The following is a 27,995-nucleotide window of genomic DNA, read 5'->3' on the forward strand; positions in this document are numbered from 1 at the left end:
TCTAGAGGATAATGTTCCTGTGGTCCTGATCCAAACAGGCTTTCTCAGTGCCCCAGGCAAAGCTCCTCACAAAACGAAGTGAGCCTTGACTCAGAAATTCCACCCGTGGTCACAAACTGGTCTCCAAACCCAGGCGGGGTTAAAACACTGAGATATGGGGGTCAGGAGAGAGGGGTCAGGAGGCACAATACCAACTGACAAACTGTTTTCTAGGGAAAAACTGGTCTGTTCCAAAAACTGTTCTCAAAAGCTATTGAAACAGCCCAACGTTGTGGGATTCACTGGGCTTTCACGTCATTCATGCTTTGCTCTCGGGTTTCCGTTCCTCCCAACCCCCACATGAAAAATTTTTCCTTCCCCTGGGGCAACTGAAACCCAGAAGAAGTGATCAGCAGGCAAAGGGGATAGGCACCATGATTTTAAAATCAGGGGTGCCAGAATCAAAGTTGAAACCCTCGCCTCTCAAGCAACAAATATCCACCACACTAGCCCCACTAGGGAATGCTTCTCCCCATGCTGCCTTTTAAAGTGTCTGTTACCCGAGAAAGCAAAATAAAGGCTCACGTGGTTTCTTCTTCCTCTTTGGTGGCATTTAACTGGAGTATGTGAAAGTGATCATCTGAAGAAACCCAGCAGCTGCCCCAGAGTCTCTCTGTACCCGGCCCATGGCACTTTGGAAGGTCTGTGCCTCTGAAGCCAACTGGGATGCAGCCAGACGAGTAAGCCTCTCTCTCCACTCAGCCCAGACCAGTAAGCATGGTGCTCCTGTGGCTTGGGAAGGCAGAAAGGCTTTCAGGAGCCCAGGAATCGGTCTCTTTACTGAGCAGTTGCTACTCTTTCAGTATAAGCTGCTTCATGTTTCATGGTCTGATTCCCTTTTATTCACAATATGGAACGATTCCCTCCTTTCCCTATAACTCTGGCTCCTTTTCTCTTTCATGGATCTCCCTGCTTCCTTGTGGGCTGGCTTACTACCACAGCTTTCCCCCCAGAGCTAGGCGGGGAAAGAGACACTGAAACTGCCCCGTGCAGAGCGGCCTCTGCAGCAGGTGCAAAGAGAGCATTTGCAGACTGGTTTCCTGCCCCCGCTCCCCGCCCCTGGCAGCCTCTGGGATTCCTTGCACACAGGTGCAGAGGCAGAAAAGGTGTGGCCGTTTGGTAAAAAGTAAATGACCGATGTGGTTGTGACACATGGCATATTCAGTTCACTCTGGTTTGACAAACATTTGCAAAATGTCTCTGAAGTGCAGAGATGGATGAGAGAGCTCACAATTCTTAGGCATAGTGTTCCCTGAACTCTGACTCCGTGCAGTGCTTTTCAACCCTGGCGGCACCCTAGCAGCTTTGGAAACAAAGACGAAAACAGAACAACAACACTGTCTGGGGCCCTAACTCCAGAGATTCAGAATTCATCAGTGTGGGGTAGAGCACAAGCATCAGTATTTTTTTTTTTTTTTAAATGCTCCCCAGGCATTTGAATGTGTAGTCAGGGGCAAGAGTGTTATGTGGTCATATGCAGAAAGTTCTGAATAAAAGCTAAATTTAAGTTTTAGGCAATGCAAAGCTATTACAGGTTTTGGAGCAAGACAGGAAACATGAGCATGGCTGTAATGTGGGAAGCTTCTCCTGACTATACAAGGCAGAACAGACTGGAGTCAAGAAATACTGAAAAAAAAGAGAGAGAGAGAGAGAGACACACCTGGTAAAAGCCTATTATTGCACTAGTCCAAGTAAGGGGTAATAAGGCCCTACACTAAGCAGTAGCCCTGAGCATGAAAAGAAAGGATGAATTTCCTGGAAAGTCCCAGACTGGGGCAGTTATAGGACTATTAAGGCAAGGTGGGACAGTCCAGGCTGCCTCTGGGGCCACAGTAGGGAAAGGAAGGCAGTGAGAGGAGAGGCACTCTTGCCCAGACTCCTCCCCAGACTCCCTTGGCCCCACATTCCCTACACCAGAACTGCAGAAGAAAGAATTTCTGATACTTTAGGGGTTAAGAACCCGCGAGGAGAAGAATAGAGACTTGGTTCTTCCAGGGGAAAAGTTCAAGGACACTAACCTAAGTGATAAAGAACATAATATATTCAAGGACACAAAACATTAAAATGAAGCAAAACTTCAAAATGAAGCAAAACTTCATACATTTGCAGACTTTTTCCCATAGAATTTTAATATAAAAACTCATTCTTCTCCTATACAAGGTATTTACTCTCCTGCCCTCACCTGAGGGGTCACTAACAATCCCATTATTTCCAGGCCACCTTAGAACGCTAGGCTCAGCTCATAGAAAGAGAAATATAGAACCAACTGCAGCTTCAAACACCTTCCTAGATGTTGCCTGAGTCAGAAAAACATAGTCAACATAATAACATTGGTAGGGTGGGGTGGCAAGGGAACGTAATCACTCATCTGGAGCGTAACCTGGCACTGCAAATAAAGGCTCTATTATCGTTAGCTGAAAGCTTTTAGGGCATAAGGAGGAAGTGAATGGGATGACCCACTTGAGACAACACCAAAAGAACAGAGAACTTCACAGCTCTGGAAGATGGCAACAGGCAGACAAATGACACTGAGCAGTTAACAGTGAACTGGGACACACCTTCAATGTCAGCCCAGCTCAAATTCCATTTTTCCCTCACCTTTCCCCAAACAACCAGACCTTTTAGTTAGCCTGTTTCCACAATACTTGATCAAACAGATCACTCTAGAGCATACACACACAAAATACGTTAATTGTTATTTTATTGTAGAGGAAAAAAATATCCTGAAATACTTGTTAAATAACAATACTTCCTGACAAAATCATTCTTTAGGGTTTTCGGGCCTCACCATCTGGTCAGACATAATGAGCTACCCTTCACCCTTGTAATAAGCTTCATTAATATTGTCATAAACCACAGGAAAACCCAAAGATTTTCTAAATGGCTTCCAAATTTCTGCATAGATGCCCTTAATAATTTCAGAGGTAAGCAATAAACAAATTGATGGAGAAATTAGAAAGATAGTTTAGAGGAAAAAAAATGTTAACAACTGGTGAATCTAGAACAAAGGGTATAGATTAAGTGTTCATTATACCATTCTTTCAAGTTATAATTGCAGACAGACTGAAAAGTTGTCTAGCATGATCATGCTGTTTTCCACAGTTGCCTAAAAAATACAGCCAATTATTCCTTTTTAAACCAGAAATATAAAATCAGTTCCCCACCAGGTGATACTCACTTTCAATTCTGTCTAAAAAAGCTTCCAGAGCTTTCTGCAAAGTTTAAATTAAGGGGCTACAGTACACTGATATGGTTTTATAGTTCTTGGGAAGTGTTCGAGTCAAATTCTCATCGAAGGTCTGTGATGGTCACTGCTCTGTCCACAACGGTCACGTGGCTGCAGCTCTACAATGGGGGAAAAGAAAGAAAGGGAAAGTCCTGGAAAATTCTAAGAAGTCACTTTTTAAACCTTCTTATTTAACATGCTTATTCTGGCTAGTGGTTTCCAGTTTGGAAGCCAGACTGCTACTTACATGGCAGTTACAGTGAGGGGCCTGGGAATCAGTGACTCCCCAATCCCTACCTGTAGCCTCAATCAATGTGGGCCCACATAGCTTCATTTACTTTTCAGTTGGATGTATATCCTAGAGTCGGTCACGAAATTTACATTTATTTGAAAGAATTGCTGAATTCATTAGTTTTTTGGGGGTGGGTCACTGTGTCAACCAGCTAATACAGTGCACCCACTGTCACTTGGGGAATGCTCAGTTTTGGCATGCAAAAGGGGCCTTTATAACTGAAAAACTGAAAACGCGGGCACTTCTTTTGCAGCCTCTATTTCAACATCCTGATACCTAGACATTTATTACATTCCAAGCAGACTGACCTATTTTTGAACAGATCTGTCAGGAAGTTCTTTCTCAAAACTCAGCTGAAAACTGTCATTCCATCAGGACTTAGTTTTAGTTCTGGGAGTCCTATGAAATGCACTCGATACCTTTTCATACAATAATTCCTCTAATACCTAAAGTCGGTTTTCAGATCCTCCCTGAGGTTTCTCCTCTAAACATCCCCAGTTCCTTTCATGTGACAAGGTTCTGAGTCCCTTTTCTATACTGGTCACTTTTTGGTGAACCCAAAAGAAATAACACTCCATGGCCAGCATGGAGTGAAGCAATCTACTAGATTTGAGGGGCAAATTGAAACATACTGATCTTATCAGCAACTGAAACTTTTTATTCATGGAATATAACTTAGGAAAAAAAAAAAACTTCCTAAGAAGGTCATAAAAATAAATCCTTATTATTTAAGCAGAATTTCAGAATCAAATATACCTTATCAATCTTAAGTGGCTTTTTTCCTTTGAATTCAAATCTCTTATTGAAGTACAGGCTTAGCAACTGGTGTTGATGAAGGAAAAATACTAACATTTAATAAGCCAGGTACTTTCTGTATATTCCTTCAATTAAGCCTCTCATTAACCCTATAAAGTAGGTATTATCATCATCATCCCCCTTTCCAGATGAGTAGGCTGAGGCCCAGGAAGATTAAGTCTAATCCAAGATAGTCCTTAAATGGCAGAGCTACAACTCAAATCCATTCCTATCCCACACTGCTTCCCACGTATGTCATTTTTAGGAAGATTTGCAAAGATAAGTGACAAGGCTGATCCTCTATGTGGGTCAGAAAGGACAATGCACCTCATCAGCTCAGACTGTCTTCCCTGCTTGAAGCAGAGCCCCAATTTCTTCTATATAGATACATACACAGAAGAGAGGTGGATCCTTGCTGTGTGGATGAAATCCTTTCTGGCGACAGGAAGAAATCTCCTCTAGTCCGTGGTCAGTTAGTTTAAAGAATCCAGTTCTGCAATAAGAAAAAGCAGGTCCAGAATCAAGCAAAGGTGTTTCCCTAGTCTCAAACACACATGGATGCATGCGCGTGCACTTACACACACACACACACACACACACACACACACACACACACACGGAGTTCATTTTGAGACAGCTTCAAAAGTATGCTGGCACATAGGTCTCTTCTCTGGTGAATGAATCAGAGTTAGAGAATGACTCATCACTGCCACCACACTAGCTGTGCTGGGAGAATTCATAGTAAATAACAGGATTTAGAATGAAAAAGAAGTTAGCTGAGATAATCTGTTTGACTGAAATTCTTTAATCTGACATCAGTCTTAAAATTCCTTTTGCTTCAAGTCAAACACTTCAAATTTCTTATGTCCTTTTCTTAGAAAAGCATCGAAATTGTTGCTTCGATTACCTTCATTAAACAAGCATAGTAGGTGTATCAGGATATGGTGCTTAAAAGGTAACCTTTTAAAACAGCCAATGAATACCACAATCTACATATTTTACCGAGAACAAGGTCCTCCAAACAGAGACCTTTTCCTCAGAGGCTTTTCCCCACTAGCCCCGTGTACTGCCCCGAACCGCATCTATGGACTTACTCCTGGAACTTGGGGGAGCAAACAATGGCTATTGACTCCGGCAACATCATCTGGTAGGAGCAATGAGTGTGTAGGTCAACGCTGGAGAGGAAGGCAGTCTGTGTGGGATGAGTCTGAGAAGAGGAAAACATGTCTGAGATCCCCCTCAGGGAGACAGTCAAGCCTACCCCATGAAGGAAACAGAGCCAAAGACTTCTCAACAGCTGGCCACAATCCCCTTCTCCAGCACAAAGCCATTGGCAGTCACGACGGGGTACGCCTGAAGTTCATTACTTTTGAGCACTGTAAACAAGTATAGCTTAACAGGAGTATGTGAAGAAATGATCATTTCTAATTGACCATCAAGACTTTTTTGGCCCCTCACAAGCTCTCTCTCTGCAATGGAGAGTCATCCATTCTGGAATAGATGGTAGATGCCGTCCAATACTTCAACATGGTGGAAGTCAAGGACTTAAACCACAGTTGGGTGAATGATTCTTCTTCCTGAGAGGTGTTAAAAGGTCAAGCATGAGGGGCGCCTGGGTGGCTCCGTCATTAAGCGTCTGCCTTCGGCTCAGGTCATGATCCCAGGGTCCTGGGATCCAGCCCCACATCGGGCTCCCTGCTCTGCGGGAAGCCTGCTTCTCCCTCTCCCACTCCCCCTGTTTGTGTTCCCTCTCTCGCTGTGTCTCTCTCTGGCAAATAAATAAATAAAATATTAAAAAAAAAAAAAAAAAAAAGGTCAAACATGAGTGTGCAGCTCTACAGGCAAAAATGGCAAACGTTGTCCTATGGCTAAAGCATACCATACAAGGATGTAAGAAGCAGGGGGGCACAGTGGTAGTTAAATCACACAAAAGACCCTATCTTGTTTGGGGAAAGGACCAAGATACTGAAATTTGAGGGTAATCTGTTACAGCACCATCGAAATGTGCATTCAATTTATCTCATTTGTTTTCAATCATTTAATGTTTTTGTTTTCAATCATTTAATGTTTTATTGAGCACACCACTGTTTGTACACAAATGAAGAGTTGCATAATGCCTTATGTTCATCTTAGAGGGCTGTAAGTACAGATAACAAGAATGGAAAAAGACAGCCCCAGTAGGACTCAAAAAGACTACCAACCTTCACTGACAGAAAGGCCAAACATAAATAAGTGTACTTGATCAGCATTCTCAAATTTTGTACAGCTGTGTACAAAATGAAGCTCTTGAGGAGCCTGTCAAAAGCATTGGCTCCTGGGCCCCACCCCTAGAAATATCCATCCTGAAACACTTTTTTTTTAAAAAGCTCATACAGGGACACCTGGGTGGCTCAATCAGTTAAGCATCTGACTCTTGATTTCGGCTCAGGTCATGATCTCAGGGTTGTGAGATCAAGCCTCACATTGGGCTCCATGCTGGGCGTGGAACCTGCTTGGGATTCTTTCTCTCTTTCTGCCCCTCTCCCCACCTATGATAATAATAACAACAATAATAATAATAATAATAATAGAAATAAAGTTGATTCAATGATTCTTATATGCAGCCTCATCTGAGAAGCACCCCTCCACAGAAAGCCATGGCCAGCTCACTGTGGAAGAGGTCTGCAGGCCAGGAACATGTTAGCTGAGTGCTGACAGCAAATCCACACATAGGTCCTCGCGGGGCAAGTACGAACTTTGGTGACCACAAGAGAAAAATAGTGTCTACCTAATTATAGGATCCTACAGGACAAACGGCCTGTGCCAACACCTTTCATCCCACGGTTAAAACAAGGAATTTTAACTGGGAATAAACGAGGCCTACACAAGCTGATCTAGTCCTCTGATTTCTAAAGTTGGCTTAGCTAGAAAGACAATATAGAGACACACAGCAGAAGCTCAATAAATAATTGTTAAACTAAATCAAAAAACCTTGTCTTGAGCCTCTATTCCCTTCTATTGTGCTTTCTCTTTCTCCTTCCCTTCACAATTGAATTTCTTGAAAAAACAGCTGTGTCTGTCATGCTGGAGACAGAGGAAGGCATTTTTATGAAGAGAAAACAATAAACCAAAGGAGCAGAAGTGAACAAGGAGACTGAATGCTGGGGGCAGCCTCGGCGCCTGGATGGGAGCGGACCAGCCACGGGACAGCAATGCGGGCTAAGGCAGGGCTGAGGCAAGTTCAAGGACGGCCTCGAATACTGGGCTGGAGGGTCACCCGGTACCCGGTAGCTGGTGAGCAATACATGACCATATAAACTTTTGGACCAGGGAACCTGATTTATAGCTGGCAAAGTACAGAAGGAAGAACTGATCTGCATAATCCTCTTGCCAAGTTTAGGATCTGAGCAAACCTCTGCTTTTTTCTGTTTTTAATCCCCAGTTAGGAAGGAATGGTACAGCAATATCACAGGGGGAAAAAAGCTGAAATACCATCAACTTCAGCTCTAAATTTGTTCCTAGCTGGACCTCACAGTTTTAGAAATCCTTTTATTCATTTGGGGCTGAGTTCTACCTGCAGTCTAAACAGTAATTCCCCGAACATTCCCCCATCTCCTCCAGTTCCTAAAACCACCTGTCTCCCCTCTGGCCAGGCAGTGCATCGAGATGGCAACCGTGTTGAATCAAATGAATTTCATCAACCCCTCCACACAGAACCTCCAAAATCTCTCTGTATCTTTCTGAATTCTTCCTTCGATTCTGTCTCAGAAGGATGAGTGTTTTCTACTGCATATGAAGATGAGCCCCCTTTTTGTACTTTTGATTGAATACTTTCCTACCTCAGGGATATACATGTAGGTAGTAAAACTGTAAAGACAGCAAAGGATTTCCAGAAAAGCCAGAAAAGAGAGAGATTACCTGTATCAGAGGGGAAGTGTGACAGGGCAAGACCATCAGGGTGGGAGCATGCCTCTTACAATGTTCTCGTTCTTCAAATGGGTCATGTATGCACACAAATGTTTGCTTCATGATTCACTGAAGTGTACATTTATGTTTATGTCCTTTCTTATGTGATATATTTCCAATATAAAGGTTTCAGAAAAACCAAAATCGAAACAAAACACATGTTCAAACCTTCCATGCTAAGCCATAAATCAAGCAAATACTCTCTCAACCTGGCTACTCCTTAAATCACCGTCCCATTTTTTTTCCCCCTTTCCCCGTGAACTAAACTCTTCCAAAAATAGTGTACATTTCACTATCAGCATAACCTCAATCCCCACTAGTTCTTCAACCCCTACAGCGTTCCTCCTCTGGCTTCTGTGCCGTAACACTGCCCTCCCCCTGCTCTTCCACCTCTTTGCTTCATTCCCTATGCTCCCCTGGGCAGCCTGCCCCCAACTACTGGTGAATCTCTTCTTGCTCTCCATTCTCCTCCAGTCCCAAGGCCCCCCAGGTCAGCTCTATGCAGAGGTCTCCCAAATCCCTTTCCCACCCTGACCTTGCTCCCAAGTCCCAGCCACATTTCCAACTTCCTGATAACTACCTCTACCACCAGAATGCTCATACATACTTTAAATTCAACATGCTCAAAACTGAACCCACAATTTACCCCACTTCTAAAGGAAGTTATCCCCCTGAAGCCCCTGTTTCTGCTTATGGGATGATCACTGCCACCCCCATGAGTCAGGCCTGCTCTCTAAGTCACCAGTGGCTTTTACTCATCTTCCTCTTACTCATTCCTCACATCCTCTGAAATCCTACATTCATCTCCTTCCCAAATGCAATGTCATCACCCTAGCTCTCATCAGTAGATTCTATCACCACCCTAACCTCTTATATGATCTCCCTGCCTCGACCTACGTTAAAATTGCCTTTATTTTAGATATTCTAAGGATGGCTTTGATCATATCACTGCTCTATTCAAAAACCTTTAAAAGCTCTCCACTTACTAAAAAGCAGAACTATTTTGCCTATCTACCCAAGACCCGCCCAGAACATTGCTCCAATGTATCACGTTAAAGCTTATCGACAACGGTTTCCTGATATGAACCGTAAACCCCAACAAACCAGACCTCTCAATGTCTCAGGAACACAGTCTGCTTATTCCAATGCTGCTCCCTGCATATGGAATTCTCCCTTAGCCTATCTTGTCAAAATTCTAGTAAATCAAGCCAGGGGCAATCCTTCCCTCCTCTGAATTCCATAGTGCTGTTCACACCTCTGGAGGCACTTGGCACATTCTGCCTCATGTGAAGAGTGATTACTTGTCTCTTTGTCTAATCTCCTTTATGAGACTAAAACCATATCTTACTCAAATTTGTATCCTCTGGCAGATAAGAAACAAGTTTTCTACCTCCCACATACTATAATAGGGGGCACCCAATAGAAGGCAAACATTTAGGTCATGGAATGCAGACAGGAGAGGCACATGGGACTGCCTCCTGGGTAAGTATTTCCCGAGTCTAACACACAAGTATGTGTAATCTCCCCAAATCCAGAAATGAGCGGACTCGTTTGTATGTAAGCCTCTCACACAGCACGAAAAGTAGCTTGGTCTGTGGAGTGAGGGGTTGAAAAGGAATAGAAAGAAAAATGTAGAATGATCTTTAGGGATGGAATTACATTTTACCTAAATATCACCAGAAGGTTACGCACAATAAATAAACACTTGAAAATTCGCCATATTGGTTACCCAACTGGTTTACACAAAGGTGTATGCTGCTTTAACAAAGACCGAATGCAAGCATCTGAATTAACTTCCTTGGCTCATTAAAATATTTTGATTTATAGAGCTTCCAGGAATATCCTTTGTATGAAGCAGGCAGAGCCTGTACCGTCACTACCCACGTATACTCTAGGCCAGCGTCCTGTCGCCACGCACACTCACAGGGGAACTGGGACTTCAGGGAAACAAGTTCATTTTGATTAAAATGTTTTTTAAAATTAAAAAAATTAAAAAGCCCTAAGTAGTTCCCAGAAATCAATACCGGAGTAGAAGCAGTCGAGTATGCTAGGGAAGTCGAGTGTGTATCCGACAGAGGGAAAAACAATCACCTAAATAATCTGGATATAGTTCACTTTGCTCGAAGAAAGAAATAAGCAGTGTGTTTATAACATGGGGAGAGAGGAGGAGCCTGGCGCTCGGGGAGCTCGGGATTGCTTACATGGATCCAGCCCAGTGTGATGAGACTCTGCTGATCCTGTATGAGGAAGAGCTCTTCTTCGTTCTCGGTGTGGCAATAATCAGACCCGGCACTTTGCTTGGGGATGAGAACATGGGTAATGGTAAACTCATTCCTCATCTGTCAAAGGAGAAAACAGAACAGCTTGTCACCACTCCCTGGCACTTGTGCAACCCCACTCTGTCACAGCGGTGGCAAGGTAAACATCTATACAACGAAGGCCCTTCCCTTGCCAGCACGAGGACTCGTGCCCCGAGTCCCTCACTCAGAGCTTCCCAACCTCGGCTGCTCATGCGCACTCGGGGTGCTCTGCAAAGCCGCCGGCACCCACAGCCCTGTGAGAATTTCATTTCCAGCTGCAGCCACACCAAGAAGCTCTGGGAGAGTACCATTTCTCTTCCTTTGCTCGAATCTAAGTTAGTTTCCCTCTTACTGCTTCTCTTAGCCCTTCTCATTCTCTAAGGCTCAGTTCCAGTCTATTACATTTCACTCATTTCTGCCTTCAGCAGTTAGCAATGCGTTCTTCAAGTGCCTCTATTCAATGACCTTTCCTTCCTCTGAATTCCTAGCGCTCTACCGCATATACCATTCAGCGTATTATTTATCTTTGGGGGTATATCTCCCATCTCTCCAAAATGCTCCGGTACGTTTTGTGGACACACGCTACGTGCCTTACATATTGTATATTCCCAGGCCTACCATAAAGGAGGTACTCAAAAACTGACATACAGGTAATGCTGGCTCTTCCTACCAAGTTTAGAATTACTTATTTCTTACTACTAGCATGAAAATAATCCGTTCAATTCAAGGGACTGTGAAAATCAACGAAATGCAAGGTCACCAAACTCAAAGTAACTTTGCATTATGCTATCCCCGCTTCCTTCTGCAGAGGGATCGTCGCCAACAGTAACTGACCCTGGATATCTTCTCTGAGAGTCACAGGAAGCCAAGGGGAAAGGAACAGTCTCAGCTAAGGAAAGTGCTTGTTTTTTACCAGTTTTCCACAGAGAATTCCACATGTCTCTACTCCTCGGGCTGTGTTGGCACTGGCTAGCTGGAGAAACTGCGGGCAGAGCCTCTCGGGCACCGCCACATGGCGCAGTCCATCGATCGTAGGAGCTGTCGTGGAGAAAGGAGAGCAGTCTGAGACCACGGGGAGAGCATTCCCAAGCAGACCCCAGAGCTGGCAGCCCTGGGAGAGCAATGCCAAGTCACTGGGGTTCCCGAACTATGGACAATGAGTGGGGAATCTCATCCTCATGGATGAGAAGGAGGAGGGCTGTGGCCAGAGCCACTACAAGTACATTACTTTAAGAAAAGAGGCTTTAACCATTCAAGTTAAGACAAGAGTAAACTACTACTTAAAACAAGCTCCTGAGCTATTCAGGAATTCTCTATCACAATCTTACACAAAGGATAAAAAAAAAAAAAAAAATAGCCTCCTCATTCAACTGAGTTTTATTTTTATTTTAAATCTCTCTTTTGGGGCGCCTGGGTGGCTCAGTTGGTTAAGCGACTGCCTTCGGCTCAGGTCATGATCCTGGAGTCCTGGATCGAGTCCCGCCTCGGGCTCCCTGCTCGGCAGGGAGCCTGCTTCTCCCTCTGACCCTCCCCCCTCTCATGTGCTCTCTCTCTCTCTCTCTCATTCTCTCTGTCTCAAATAAATAAATAAAATCTTTAAAAAAAAAAAAAATCTCTCTTTTATCTCGGATAAGAATATTGGAGAGTAGGACTTTCAAAGAAATACACCAGATACATTCTGGGTAACAGAAAATACTTTGGGTAACTAATTCTGAATTTATCAATTTAGAAGAACGTTAAAATGCCAAAACAAAACAACAAAAAACCCCCCACATTCTGGTCCTCAAAAGAGGCATGAATGCACAGAACAGCTAATAAGCCTGGTTCAGAATGCCAAGAATGGGCCCAGTTGCTGGACACCAGGGAGAAGCCCTGCAAGAGAGACCACAGGCTCAAGTTAGGGGGTGTCTTTCGTGGCCACATTTTCATAAAAAAAAAAAAAAAAGGAAAAGGATGTTCTGTTTCTGCACATTTAACAGCAAGCTCTGAATTGCTGGGGAGGTAACAGACCGGGGAGCAGGCAGTCACGTGGCAGTCTAATGGCGGTATCTGAGGATTCTGAAGGAAGGCTCGGCACAGTCCTTTCTTTGCAATTCCACAACCACTCCCCGAGTGCACACCAGTGTGCACACCGTGCTCAGATCACAGGAAACACAAATATGAGTAAGACTCAAGCCCCAAACAGGAAAAAGTTAAAATCTAGTTACTGGCAAATGACTACACTATCAGGGAAATGATCTCAACTGCATTACAGATACTAAGAGCTCTGGGAGTCTTAGGGAGAACAGCATCAATCTGAACGAAAGGAAAGGGATCTGGCAAAACTTCAAGAAAAGCAGGGGAAGGCAGAGATAGAGAAAAGAGGTTTTAGGTTCAGGGCAAACGTTAACAAACCTCCTTGGATAGGATAATCCAGGAGCTGCTCTGGGAACGTGACAGCCCAATCTGACCGGAGCACAGAATATGGATGAAGGAAGAGCAGTGGGAGACAAGCCTGCCAAGTCCATGGGAAGAAATCCTAAAGGCCAGGCTTCAGAGTCTGGCACCCCCTGCCCACTCTTACGTTGTCCTTGTAAGTGGATCTTCTGCAAAGCTCACTTCCTTAAATGCTACCTGAAGGCCAGTTCCCTCCCAAAATGATCTATTCTACTCATCGAGGTATATGCATCATTTTGCTGCTACTGTTACTGTCTCAGATGGCCTATCAGTGGTGAGAGGAAGAAAGACTGCCAATAGTTTTTATGGCTAGCCTGAATCATCACCGACTGCATATAGTATTTCCCTTGACCAAGCTCCTTAAGGATTGGGAACATTTTCGGGGCGCCTGGGTGGCTCAGTCGTTAAGCGTCTGCCTTCAGCTCAGGTCCTGATCCCAGGGTCCTGGGATCGAGCCCCGCGTCGGGCTCCCTGCTCCGCTGGAAGCCTGCTTCTCCCTCTCCCACTCCCCCTGCTTGTGTTCCCTCTCTCGCTGTGTCTCTCTCTGTCAAATAAATAAAATCTTTAAAAAAAAAAAAAGGATTGGGAACATTTTCAAGGCAAGCGCAACTCAGTAGCCCGTTTTCAGTTTTTAAAAGTCAATTGTTGAATTATAAAGTGGTACTATAAATTTCAGGGCCAACAGTGGACTCTAGTTCACTGAACATTTCGAATCTCTGTATAATCCTTAAAAGTTGACGGTCTGACCTTCAAGGATATTATGAGCTCTTCAGAAAAGCAACCTGCGCCAGGTAAATTATATGGCTAAAGCAACGGCCACTTTCACATGACAGCCAGTGTGACAGGACCCAGCATGACAATACTGACCAAAGGGGCTTCTGTGACCAGGGTCTAATGAGCGGGATCATGGAGGTGATCTTGGGCTGAAGCCCCCAGAATGACACTTTGCCTGGCTGGCACTGAGACAGAAGAGGACAGCAGCAAGCAGACTCACTACTTTCTGAGTTGCTCAATGCTCCAGGTTTCAAGGACCTGTCCACCACGGGCGGCTTGGCAGGCCTCACGGCCGTATTATAGTCCAGAGACTGCGCGGACGCCACGGGGGCCGGGGGGAATGCATCTGGGGAGGGCCTCTCCAAGTCCGGCACCAGGGGGCCGCCGAGGCCAGGGTCCACCTTCCCAAACTCCTGCACGATTTTCCGTCGCTCCTTTTCCAGCTCCTGGTTCCGGATCATCTCCTCAAAGGCATGGAACTGCTCCTGCTCCAGCTGCTGCTGCTTCTGCTGGGCCACCCTCTGCCGCTCCTTCTCCAGCTCCTGCTGGATGGCCACGCTCCGGGCCAGCTCTTCTGCTTCCCTCTTCTACAAAGAAAGAAGAGGAGTCAGGCTTACACATGACACTCGGGCGATTTCCCACCTCCGGAGGACAAGGCTCTGCAGCTGAGTGACTGCTCAGGCCCCATTTCCCGACACGGCCCTCGTGCTTCCCTCACTGCCTGTGTCTAGCAGGCCACCGCAGCCCGACTCTGCAGGGACAGCGAAGGTCCCAATCCCCTCACCACCCTTCCCCGATGGCTCTTACTAATGCATTTTCGTCTTTACTGAAATCTTGATGCAACTTACCGTCTGCACCTCATAATCTGGATCCTACAGTTTTATTCTCTAACTGTGCTGTGTATACATTTCTTTATCCCAAGTAAGGCTGCAAGATAGAACCAAATCCAAACTTGACCCTGCTGTATTGGGGGTCTTTACTGAATTTTAACCCAAAAGGAAGCCTCCAAAATTGTCCTGGTGATTAGTTCAATACAGAGTGACATTTTAAACTAACAAGAAATATCAAGCAATAATAATCTCCTTCAATAAGGTTTTCACTCACTCAGTCCCTTAGAAATAGACACCTCATAGCTGTTTACCTCTCTGCTGATTTTCAGCATCAGAGTTCAGAACAGGGCTCAGCAGAGCACTACAAAATAACGTGGAAGGGCCTGCAACCTGCAGTGAGTATTCACATCTGACACAGACCACAGACGTGCCTTGGGAGTTTCTCCACGTGCTTTAACTAACTCTCCCTAACAAGAATCATTTGAAAACAGATTGAAGAGCAATCAGTTATTATAAACAGGTATAAACAAATGTGAATCAACACCCCAAAATTAGCTGACCTAAAAACTTATGTTTTAGTGACAATTTTCACTGTTCTTAGGTTCTCACTCTAGAGATAGCAAACAAGATTTTCTATCCCTCAAGTCACCTTGTAAGACAAGTAGGCTAAATCTGTGTTAGAATCCTCAGCCTAGAGGCGCCTGGGTGGCTCAGTCATTGGGCGTCTGCCTTCAGCTCAGGTCATGGTCCCAGGGTCCTGGGATCGAGCCCCGCATCAGGCTCCCTGCTTCGCGGGAAGCCTGCTTCTCCCTCTCCCACTACCCCTGCTTGTGTTCCCTCTCTCGGTGTGTCTCTGTCAAATAAATAAATAAAATCTTAAAAAAAAAAAAAAGAATCCTCAGCCTAAACACTTGTGTTCTACTCTTTTGAGTTTCTGGCCTTTGCTGAAAAAAGTAAAATATGACACTAAAATCACAGGATCTGCTAAAATATTGTATTGCAACGCCAGGGCACAGCCTAAGAAACCAAAATAATTTCTTTCTTTCTTTTTTTTCTTTTTTGCCCTTATATACTTACCTTTTCTTCATTATATTCTATATATTCTTTGGTATATCGTTTTAATAGCTCTTCCTTCAGCTCTTCTGCTTTGGGAAATGCAATCTCCTTTAACTTCTGAGACACAAAAGTAGAAAACCGAGAATTAGAATAATTCCCAGCTAATTAAGTAGAGAAGTAAAAAAGACTTAAGTCAACTTGGCAATGGCAACAATGTTTCTAAAAACAATGTAAAATACCCCGTACTGTACCATACCCGCTACTTCATAACTGATCTGGTGAAATGGCCTTATCTCCCGGTGCAGGATTTGAAGCTCAGATGCGGACACAACTACTTTTACCTTGAAGTTAGTCTGTGCTGCTTTGAAGCTTTTAGATGGGCAACAGTGAAAATGAAGACCCACCTTTACTGTGTCTTTCTTTTCAGGAATGACAGCCGATTTGTAATCTCGATGCTTTGGGAGTTTCTCAATAAAGAGCCTAAAAGAACGGATCAGAGTCATTATCATGCAAAGACAATGTCCAAATATCCAACAGACTCTGAAGAAAAGCAACTTCCTTGTCCTGCAGCCACCACGAGATGGGTTTCCAGACATGCAGGGGAGGGGTCACACACACCCAGTGACCATGTTCCCCACCCACCTCTAACCGTGTGTTTCCCTCCTCGCCCAAATCTGGTGTGCAGGAAGCACGAGACTCCCACAACTAAAAAGATGAGGGGGGAAGAAAAGCAAACCTACCCTGTGCCCAAAAATATTCCTCCAAAGAGATTCTTTTCTTGTTATGACGTGACAGGCTTCCAAAGGAAAGGGCCTCGGTCACAAATTCTTCTTCAAATAACGGTTTGGCAACCAAGAGCAGGAGGCTGAGAAAACCCATGTTCCAGGACTACTCTAGCCCTGTGACCTTAACTTTGGCTTCTTTTTCTTTGGGATTCATGTGCCTTCAAAACAGAATATTCCTTGCATCATACTAAACACTGAGATGCTTAGACAGTACATGTGTTGTATGTGTGTAGTATGTGCGTGTTCCATGTGTGATGTGCATTATGGTCCTGATGAAAAGTTCTTAAAGAAACTAAGTGCTAGATTTTCTCTTTCAGTTTCATCCATGGCTGTAAAACATAGTGGGAAAAATAAACTGAATCAATTCACAGATCTCTAACGTTTATGATGTCTACTTGGGAACAGTGAAAACAAATAGAAGTTCAGTAACTTGTCACAGCCCAAAGTGGCAGATTCAGCAGGCCAGTTCCAGAGTCTACTCTTCTCACCACTATATCATTCTGCCTCTATATGGCTCCTGGAATGCCCCCAGACTGTTGGAAGGGTACCGAACAAAGATGTCTTTCAACAGAACTAAATTGTAATAAATACAAGCTGAGACCCAAAACAAATCAATTGAGGGGAGCTTACCCACAGCTCTAAAATACCATACCATAGTTGGGACTAACTGACTCTTTTCCACTTTCTGCCCATGGGTAGGAGTAAATGGAGGAGGAAGCCTCAGTAAGGGGAAAGAATTCGACCCCCACCAAAGCAAACTCTTTTCAAATGAGTCTCCTCCCTTGGTTCTATATTAGGCACATGAAATTTTCATTTCAATCCAATTTGACAAGACCCTTCAGGCAGGGATGAATTCTTAAATCAAAATGATTTTAAACCTCTTCCCTTTGGGTTCATGGAAAAAGAAAACAGTTTCCTTGAAGTCTATATTTAAAATTCAGATTCATTTGTCCACCCATCAAGCCCTGAAGAAGATATTAAGATAAGTAAGACTAGTTCTTAATGTTCAAGAGACCCATAATTCAGTAACTCTCTCTTGGCTCTATGAGACCAAGGTACCTGTTTGTAACTTTAGCAGGCTGAATGTGCTTTGTATGGAAGCCTGAATCAGCCAAGACAGTACCATGTCACATGACCACCACACTTTATATTCACTTGTGCTCTCAACCTGAAGAACTGTGAAGTCCCCGAGGCCAGAGATTCCTGTGTCTTGTGCTTCTTTGCAAGTCCCTCTAAAGCCAGCATAGTGCCTGTATGAAGAGGCACTCAATAAATATTTGAGGAATAAAATGGTCTTAAAACCTTCAGATGAGCTGAGTAAAAAAAAACCCCAAAGTACACAAAAGTGCATATAGTATGCCACCTGATATGTAAGAAAGGGGGACAATTCTATGTGTGTATGTACATACACTTTTACCTTTTTTTTAAAAAAGATTTTATTTATTTATTTGACAGAGACAGAGATAGCGAAAGCAGGAACACAAGAAGGGGGAGTGGGAGAGGGAGAAGCAGGCTTCCCGCGGAGCAGGGAGCCCGACGTGGGGCTCGATCCCAGGACTCTGGGATCATGACCTGAGCCGAAGGCAGATGCTTAACAACTGAGCCATCCAGGAACCCCATACACTTTTACTTTTAAGTACACAGTAATACAGGAAACCAAGGGAAGTAGAGGGCAGGGGAAATAAGAGTAGATGGGACAAGAGTGGGAGGGAAACCTCTCATCATACACTTCTTTCTATTATTTTGATTTCGAGCCATGGAATGGAATCTAGTTTTTAAGTACAGGGAAAACTTCTAGATGTGTACATGAATACCTTTCTCTTGTTTCAGCAGCTGTAGTCAATTTTCTGAATGGGGAACATATGGGCAGAAGGGTCTCTTGAAACCAGAACAGGCAACACAACCCACTGTCCGTACTGGAGGCAAGTACTCAGCGGTGAGGAGGCAGGCTCTGGAGCCACGCTGCCCGGACTCAAATCCTGGCTTGGCGATGACTAGCTGTGTGAACTCCAGCAAGCTACTCGGTCTCATTACCCTTCAGTTTCCATATATATATTATATATATGGAGACAAACTAGTACTACCTGATAAGGTTGCTGGGACACTTAAAGAGATTAAAAAAAAAGTGCTTAATGAGCACTGGGTGTTATATAAGACTGATGAATTACTGACCTCTACCTCTGAAACTAATAATACATTATAGGCTAACTAACTAACAAATAAATAAATAAATAAGAAAAAGAAAAAAAAGTGCTGAGCACAGTGCCTAGCACATAGCCATCTGCTACGACTGCTTTGTATGCTATATGATTGTTTTTACTAATAAATAAAAAAGTGTGAGCAAGAACAGATGAAGATGGTAACACCAGGGCTAGAAGCGTTGTAGGCATAGAATACCCATGGCCCAGAGGTATACTGTTCTCTGGGGTTAGATCTCGTTGCAACTTAGGGTAAACGTATCAAAGCAAAGGGAAAAACAAAAGCAAAACAATATTTAGGACAATGGGGATAAAAAGAGATACACAGAAAAGGAAATACAAAAGGTAAATATATGAAATGGTATTCAACTAAATAAAAAGAGATACACAGAAAAAGAAATACAAAAGGTAAATATACGAAATGGTATTCAACTTTACTTACGATAAAAGAAATGCAAATTAAGATGAGGTACCATTTCCATATTATCAGATTGGCAAAGGTTTAAAGGTTAACCAATGTACACAGGGGTGTAAGGAAATGGGTGTCCTTATACACTTTTAACAGGACTGTAATTTGATAATACATTGTACTATCACAGGACTGCAATTTTGCTGGGGATGGGGAGGAGAGACAACTATTCAAATTTTAAAATCTGTATATCCTTTAAACTTACAAGTCCACCTCTGGGAATTTATCCTACACAGTAATACAAAGACATGTGTATAAGACTATTCAATATAGCATTAGTCATAAAAATAGAGAAAACTAAAAACTTAAATGTCCATCAATAGGGGATTATTTAAAAAATTATGTTGCACCCAAATGCGAAAAACAACATAATCATTCACTCATTCATTCAACAGATATTTATTGAGCATCTACTATGGGATCAGGCATTCTTGTAAAGGCTGGGGATTGGGCAGTGAACAACAGTCATAAATCCCACCCCATAGGATATGCGTTACAGTGGCGGGGGGAAAGACAATAAAAGAAAAAAATATAATCAGTGCTAGAAGAAAGACATTAATAGGGAAGGGGAACAGGAAGTGACAGGGGAGGGAGTGAGATTTTAGATCGGGCAGCTAAGGAAAGCATCGCCGAGAAGATAGCATTTAACTGAGGACGGGAAGAGAGGAAACCATGAAGAGATCTGGAACAAAACTGTTCCAGGCAGAAGAAATGGCCCTGAGGAGAATGAGATGGATCAGTATGTCCTGATATGGAAGGATATGACTGTTAAGAAAGCAAGTTGTAGAACAGAATATACTGTATGATCTCATTCAGGCTTTAAGAAAAAAAAGAATAAACACATGAGCCTATGTGCTTGCACGGACATAAACATTTTCCTGTACACACAAGAAATTAACAGTGGTTATCTCTGGTGGATGTGACTCTTCTTTTCACTTTAGTATTTCCCTTGCTGGATGGTTTGAAAAAAAATTGTTTTAATCATGAATATTAATTTTCTATACAAATAACTAATTCAAAGAGTCAAGCAGAAATTCTCTAACATGGATGGATGAAGGACTCTCCTCTCATTTCTTCCAATCTTGGAAATTATCAGCAAAGTGAGCATGATCACAGATCCTAGTCTATAAGCCCCAATCTCAGAGGAAAACATTTTTTTTTTTTAAGATTTTATTTATTTATTTGACAGAGAGAGACACAGAGAGAGAGGGAACACAAGCAGGGGGGAGTGGGAGAGGGAGAAGCAGGCTTCCCGCGGAGCAGGGAGCCCGATGCGGGGCTCAATCCCAGGACCCTGGGATCATGACCTGAGCCAAAGGCAGATGCTTAAAGACTGAGCCACCCAGGTGCCCCAAGGAAAACATTTCTGATACAGGTGACAGACCATTTTCAGAAAGCAGGTCTCTGTTATAGGAGGCTCACACAGCAGACAAGAATTGCCTAAGTCCTCTGTAACTCCCTTCTATGTAGCCTAGTCAATGACCATAAAAAGCTGTGAAAGAATTCACGGCCTGGATTATTGTCTGTGCTCATCATGAAAATATGTACTGATTTAATATGCTGAAGATCCTGCTATACTGGGGTCTGCAAAAGGCAAAGCATTCCTACAGGAGGGAAAACCTCTGAGAGGGAAATGTGCTTCAGATCATTAAGATGCCTGAATTGCCCCAGGAAAAGAACAAACATGCCTTTTAAAATCCGGAATTAAAGTATCCACAAAAGGTCTAGAACAATGACTTGCAATAGTGGGGGAGGCAGAGGAGTGGTGAGGTAGATGCCTGCTCCCCTCCCTCCTCTCTCCTCAGTTGTAATAATTGCGTAAGTGAGCCACTGTTACTGACAAGAATATACCAAGGAAAATGCGGTGGAAAAACAGACTGAGAATATTAAGCCAGAACTTTTTCGCAACTCCTACGGCTTGTCAGTTCACAAAACCAGAATTAGGGTCTTAAAGATACCTGCAAGAAAAAATGGAAGTAACTACATTTATTGCTTCAGGTCAAGCCAATCCAACAAAGTCCCAAATTAAACTCCAAATCTAACAAAGTAAATAAATGAGCTGCTACATACATCCCACCCCCTTCTCACTGAGCTCTTCTGCAGGCCCACTTCATCGTATTAAATGTCCCATCAGTGGGCCCCCATATACAGGGACAGATTCCCATACTGATCTCCCTGTGAACATGGATATTCGTGTCACTCAAAGTAACCCCAAATCACAGAACAAAATCGATTTAAGTATCTGTGTACTCTTAATCCTACCTCCTCTTGCCTATTCAAGTTTATTGCTACAGTTAAGCTCTCTTTCTGTGCTGTACCATCAGCTTCTCCTTCTCCACAGCTTCCTTTCCATCAGCAAAAAATATGCTCTAGAATCTCCCATCTCAAAATACACACCACACATTCATGCACTCCTTGTCCCCCTTCAATTACTCCCTCATTTTTCTACTTTATTTCTCTACCCAAACTCCTCCAAAGAGTTATCTATGCCAGGGCTTGGCAAAGTACAACTAGTAGGTCAAGTCTGGCTTGCCATCTGTATCTGTAAATGAAGTTTCGTTGGAACACAGCCACACCCATTCATTTGTGTGTTATCACACTACAGAGGTTGTAACAGAGATCAAATGGCCTGCAATGCCAGAAATGTTTATTATCTGGCCCTTTATAGAAAAAATTTGCTGACCCCCGGACTATACTCATGGTCTCTGCTTTCTTATTGTCCATTCACCTTTCAGCCCACTCCAATCTAATGTCTTCTTAGTCCTTCTAGTGAAACTGTTTACCAAGATCACCAGTGACATCACGACACCAACCTCAAAACCTCACCCACCCCATCTGACCCATTCTGACGCAGCTGGCCACTCTCCTGCAAATACTGGCCTCCTTTGGCTCCCATGACAACATTCTCGCCTGGATTTCCTCCTGACTCTCAAATCTCCCTTCAAGTCTCGTCTGCTGGCCCTCCCTACCTAACCAACCTCGAGGCTCTTCTCATTCTACAGTCTTATTGTCAAGGTTTCTTGATCTTTGAATGTGTCATGAATCCTCCTAGCACCTGATGAAGCCTATGGACTCCTCAGAATAATTTTTTAAAGATATAATATAAAATATGAAGGATTACAAAAGAAACCAATACTCCTGAAATACAGTTTTCAAAATATAAAAACAGTACTATGTGCTTCTTTACTGATACATTGTTAATACATTACACAACAGGATCTAATTGTGGCTTTAATAACTGTACTGTAATTCAGAAGTAGAGGTAAGTGTAAATGCTATTTTGGGATATCAGCATCAATCATAATGCGATATAAAAATATCGATTCCTATTGGTGACATTACAAATATTATTAATACTACTGTGCAAAATGGAAGAAGATGCTAAATTTCAGTTAGAGGTTAGTAAACAAGAAAAGTTTTTCCCAACTGAGTTCATGGAGCCTACATTCCATCAATGAATCCCTGTGGGGTTCCTGGACCCCCAATTAAGACCTATCTGCCAGAAGATCTCAGCAGCTCTCGTGGCTTCAGAACCACCCAAATGCCGAGGACTTCCGGGTTTGTGTCTCCAACCCAGACCTCTCCTCAATTCAGACTGGTACGTCCAACTTCCTACTGGATATCTCACAGGCATCTTAAACTTAACACCTTAACATGTCAAAGAAGCCAGGCCTGAATTCTTGAATCTCCTCCCTACTCAACCCCTTTTCTATACCATTCTCCCCATCTCAGTAAATGGGCCAGCACATCCTGAAGTTACTCAGGGCAGAAACCTGAGGTCAACATTGACACCATCATCCTTCCCAAACTATCAGTCAGTCCTATGGACTCTACCTCCAGAATGCCCAATGCACCTGCTTCTTTCCATGCTGCCACACTCCTTCACGCCATTGCCATCGGTCTCTCCCTTGAATTGCCATAAGAGTTTCCTAACTAATCTCCCTGCCTTCTCTTAACACACCCTCCACCATTTACCACATAGTAGCCCAAATTTATATTTTTAGAATATAAGTAAAATTAAGTCATTACCTCACCTAAAACTCTGCAATGGCTTTCTAATGCTGTCAAGATAAAATGCAAACTCCTAATTGTGGCCTGCATGATTTGGCCCCACTTGCCTCTCCAGCCTCATCTTCTTCTCCCTCCTCACTTGCTACACTCCAAACACAATGATGTTCTTTCAATCCTCAGAACACACTAAGGTATTTCCTACTTAAGAGCTTCTGAACACACAGTAACACCTGTTTTAAACACTTTGTTTGCTCCAGGCTCTTGGAATGACCAACTCGGTGGCATCCTTCAAGTTTCAGTTTAAATTTTACCTGCTCAGACAGACCTTACTCTATTTGATACCCTTGGTTATTCTCTGTCACAGCACTCTCTTTGTTGCTTTCCTAGCATTTGCTTTACTCTGTGACATTTATTTCCTTACCTGTTTATTGTCTTCTCCCGTAACTAGAAAGGTACACTAAGAAGGGCAGGGGCCATTTTACTTCCTTACATCCAGGACCTAGAGCAGTGCCAAATAGAGAGCAGATGTACGCAATATATATTTGTTGAATGAATATGGTCCTTGCCCTCAAAGCACTTTCTATGAGGGGCAACAGAACCCAGAAGGTCCTCCAGAAAATACTTGATAGAGTGATTCCATGATTCTATTTAACTTTCTCAACCATGATTCTTTGAAGAATTGTGCCCTGGGGGCTCATTCTGGGAGAACTCTCTACAAGATTACTGGAAATATACAAGAATATTATTTCTACCAGCAGCAGAAGAAAGGGACAGTAGTCAAAGAAACCTCTCAGGAAAGTAAGTTTTGTGCCCACTGTGCTGAGGAATGAAAAACTCATAACAGCAAAGAGAAGCAAAAATGTAACTATAATTCTATGTAACTTTATCAACACTGAGGTCACATAACAAGGCATGACGGCATGGATGAACTGCACGATCTGAGGAAACAGGCACTACTTTTAAACTTAAAAAATAAAGAGACAACAGCAGTCCCTTTTCTACCGAAGGGACTCTAAAATCACAGTACGAATCCCAGGAAGTCCACTTCTAGGCTACTTTTCTTTAGAACACTGGTTTTCAACTCGGGCAATTTTGCCGCTTAGAGGCCATCAGGTAATGTCTGGAGACATTTCTGGTTGTCACAACTCAGGGAGGGGGTAAAGGGTGCTACTAGCATCTAGTGGATAGAGACCAGGGATGCTACTAAACACTCTACAATGCACAGGACAGCACCCACAACAAAGAACTATTCTGCCCCAAATATCAACAATACCAAGGTTGACAAACCCTGCTGCAGAGCATGTGATCAAAAACTGAATGTGATACAACTGAAATGCATTTATCATTTCTGGGAGAACACGTAGGAAACTAATAAGAGGGACTGCCTCTGGGGAAGGGCACTGAGAGTGTGGGGAAAAGGGAGGGATAAGGAGACTTAGGTACCTTTTAAATATATATACCTTTTCGTACCTTCTGAATTCTCTACCATATGTACATGTTACTTATTCAAAATAAAAAATAACCAAAAAATAGTCAGTGTGGCTCAAAACTATGGTCTCAACTCTAGCTTCAACTCACAGAACATTACCAAAAAGAAAACAAACAAAAAACAAGACCTATGTTGTAGATTAATCCTGAATTAAGAGTCAGAAAATCTAGGGGTGCCTGGGTGGCTCAGTTGGTTGAGCATCCGACTCTTGATCTCAGCTCAGGGTCCTGAGTTCAAGCCCTGTGTGGAGCCTACTTAAAAAAAAAAAAAAAGTTAGATCTGAGTTTTCTCACTCTAAAGTGTGGACCAAAGCATATCACTAAACCCAAAGCCTGCTTCCTCACATGTAGAATGGAAAGACAATATGCCCTACTTCATGTACTTAGAACTATGAACATCAAATGAAACAATGCAGGTGAAATACTCTGAACTATTAAGAGTCATACAAACACATTATAGTCGTTATTTTTCTAAAGGTCCTGGTATTATGAAAGAACAAGGCTAGAGATTATAAATGAGACCCTTTAACATTATTCCCTTCCTAAATTACACATCATTTCATTATCATTGGGGCTTTAGAAGTTGTTCCCTATTAGATGCATCGCCATCTTCTATTTATGCTGCCTACCCTAAGATGCTAAGTAACTCAAGGGAAAGGTCTTATGGTGAGCCACACAAACTGTAGGTGGTCAATACTTATTTGATGATTTGCATGATTATGATAAAGGTTAAGAAGAAAACCTTTTTCCTGAATCACTCAATTTGTGACAAAAGAAGTAGAGGTGAGGAATTTTGGCTCTGCTAAACCTCAACAATAATCCTATGATTAGCTTCCTTAATAAAGAGATGATGGAAAAACATTCATCAATACAAAACATGTGTAGTTTAACCATCCTCTCTCTTGCCTAACAGCTGGGCCATGTGGGCACAGGCCAAAAAGCTAGGTCTCTTACTCATGAAATCACTGAGTCATGAAAATAACACTTTCAGTACTCATGACTTTGAATGTCAAGGACAGTCAGTATGTAGGAGCTGCCTGCAAAAATGATTAATGCTAATGATGTCGTAAAGTTCTCTAGTTTTAGCAATTCTGAGCAGCATAAATGAGCACAAGAGCAGAATGAGTGAGCCATCAGTCATCGGAAAAGAAAAAGGAAACTGGAGGTGTCTTACGTGATATACTTGTTATAGAGGATGAAGGCATGTTCAATGTTGCCTTCCTCAGAGTAAATGGATGCCATTCGGATAATCTCGACTCCAGAGCGGAAGTACCGTCGAGGTGGAATGTCTTCATTTATCTCCACTGCGCTACCCATCTGGGAGAGGGCCCTCACCCGGTCTTCGGGTGGAAGGCTCACATCTCCATGGTCAGACATCAGGACCAAGAAGTTCTGAGACAGAAAAAACAGGTGGCATCAGCACCATGGTCCCCATCACCCTAGCACAGCCTAGCACACAGTATGGTTTATCGCCGAACTTCTACCTTACGAAGAAATTAAGAGAGAAATACCATAGGCTGTGGCTTGTATCAAATGAGGTCTCTTTCCCACAAGAAGGCTGAGACCCTCGAGGAAGTCCATATCACAAAGATAAAAACATTGGCTGACTCAAAAGCCCACAATACCTGTGCCATAATTAGGTGGTACAGGGAGTAAAACTATAATGGGGGTTCAGATCTACCCTTCATATTAATCATTCCCTATCATTAGGTGGCCCTGCCCTCAGCACCATAAAAGGATGGAAGGTATCTTATATTTTTTGCATTATTTCTCCTACCAGCTACCCACTTCCATCTATCCCAGTACTTGGCATAGTATACTCAATGAACTTTCTTGATGATTGTAAACCGGTTTCAAGTTTGGTCATTTTTATTTAATAATGAGAGTAAATGACATTTTTCTGTGGTGTACTTTTTCATCTCTGATCACAAGGTGAGGGGAACTGGTCTGGGAATGAATGTTCACAGTCCCAGTTCTGCTCACTAAACCACTCTTCCACTCAATCCACAACATCATTCATCACGTCAGGGTAAGGAATTTAGATCTAAAAAAACTTACTCAAATCTATCTTCAAAGACTAAGCACTCTTCAAATAACAAAAGGGCACAAAGGTAAATTGAAACGCAAAAAAACAGACCAACAAAAAACCTAAGAGTTTTCCCTCCCTGTGTTTCAAACTGCAGTAATTCTACAATCTTTCTAGATACTGTTGCTGTTAGAATCAGATTCCAACTCCCAATCAGATATCACTCTACATCATTTTTAAAAAAGAATCTGGGTATCTGTTACACATCGAATTACAGCACACCCTAGCCAGCATGCTCTAAAATATACAAACTAGAGTAGAATCCATTTTGGAATTCAAGCCCCATGTCAACTGGTCCCATTTTGTCTTTTCAGTCTTAAACCTTACTCCTTCCCAATAGAGATCTTTTGCTTCAGTCAGGATTCTGATCTGCCCAGAAATCCTCACATGTGTTTCATTTGTCTATCCACTGTTTTTCTGTTTTCCACTCCAAGCCCTCCCTCAGAGAGGCTTCCCTTGGCCAATTCTATCTCTAGGTCACACTTCTCCCAAGCTTCCTCTCTAAACACCCTCACGAATAGTACAAAAGCTGTGCGGACTACGAGCGATGCAGAAGCATTCCATCTCCCCCAAAGCCGTTTTAGAGGCTCAGAAAGCCGCTCAGCAAATCTAAAACTTCCCCAGGTTGCCTAATTAGTAAACTCGATCTAGAGCCCATTAAAGCTAACAGAAGCTTGTTGCGCCTCTGTACCTCTGGGGAGAGGATCTGTAGGGTCGAGAATGGAACCCCCTCCCAAGGCCAGCGAGCGGTGCCCGGTACTAGAGGGCTGAGCAAGACTCCCGAGGAGATGTGGCATCCGCAAAAAAGGGAGAAGGTGGCATAAAAGACTGAGGAGGAACGATGAGGAGGAGGTCAAAGGAAGTTGCAGGAATGAGCGGAGGGGGTGTATTCAGTGGCGAGGGACCTCCTGACACCTGCTTCAGGCCCCCTTCTTGAAGGCCCTCAAGCCCAAGTTGCCAAAACAGAGCAAAATTATCCAAGGTTTTCGGGTCTTTAGAGAGCAGCAGGCGGGGACGCGCTGGGCCTGGCTGGGACCGGAGCCGTCAATGGCCTCGCGCGCGGCGGGCCGGGCAAGGGGCGCGGGGGAGGACAAGGCCGCAGGCCCCACACTCACGGCGGCCGCTCCCCTTCAGAGTCCGACCACGCTCAGGGCCCCAGGCCCACCACATTCCCGGGACCCTTCCCCACCTGTCCCCGCGGACGACCCTCGGAGCCTCCGGAAACGTCACATCCGGCGCGCGCCCCGCCCACTCCAGCTAGTCTA

General features: G+C 43.4%; 1 protein-coding gene across 1 annotated transcript; it reads right to left on the reverse strand.

The window, feature by feature from the left end:
* Positions 1–2,168: 2,168 nt before the first annotated feature.
* On the reverse strand, positions 2,169–27,974 carry STAMBP (STAM binding protein). Its single transcript, XM_032410672.1, has 10 exons — positions 27,920–27,974; positions 25,819–26,036; positions 16,098–16,173; positions 15,715–15,810; positions 14,028–14,394; positions 11,511–11,635; positions 10,499–10,636; positions 5,447–5,559; positions 4,746–4,845; positions 2,169–3,384 (listed from the first exon to the last, which is right to left on the reverse strand). The coding sequence occupies exons 2-10, from the start codon at positions 26,019–26,021 to the stop codon at positions 3,328–3,330; spliced, it is 1,275 nt and encodes a 424-aa protein (XP_032266563.1). The 5' UTR covers positions 26,022–26,036; positions 27,920–27,974; the 3' UTR covers positions 2,169–3,327.
* Between the last annotated feature and the right edge of the window lie 21 nt (positions 27,975–27,995).

This window comes from Phoca vitulina, unplaced genomic scaffold (assembly GCF_004348235.1).
Source record: "Phoca vitulina isolate PV1807 unplaced genomic scaffold, GSC_HSeal_1.0 scaffold12, whole genome shotgun sequence".
NCBI lineage: Eukaryota > Metazoa > Chordata > Mammalia > Carnivora > Phocidae > Phoca > Phoca vitulina.

Excerpts from the sequence above, each read along its gene's own strand:
- STAMBP (XM_032410672.1), bottom strand. The coding sequence starts at position 26,021 with ATGTCTGACCATGGAGATGTGAGCCTTCCACCCGAAGACCGGGTGAGG. Across the intron at positions 16,174-25,818 it reads CTCTATAACAAGTATATCAC|GCTCTTTATTGAGAAACTCC; the intron begins GTAAGACACCTC and ends CCGTTCTTTTAG. Across the intron at positions 15,811-16,097 it reads AAAAGAAAGACACAGTAAAG|AAGTTAAAGGAGATTGCATT; the intron begins GTGGGTCTTCAT and ends TTTGTGTCTCAG.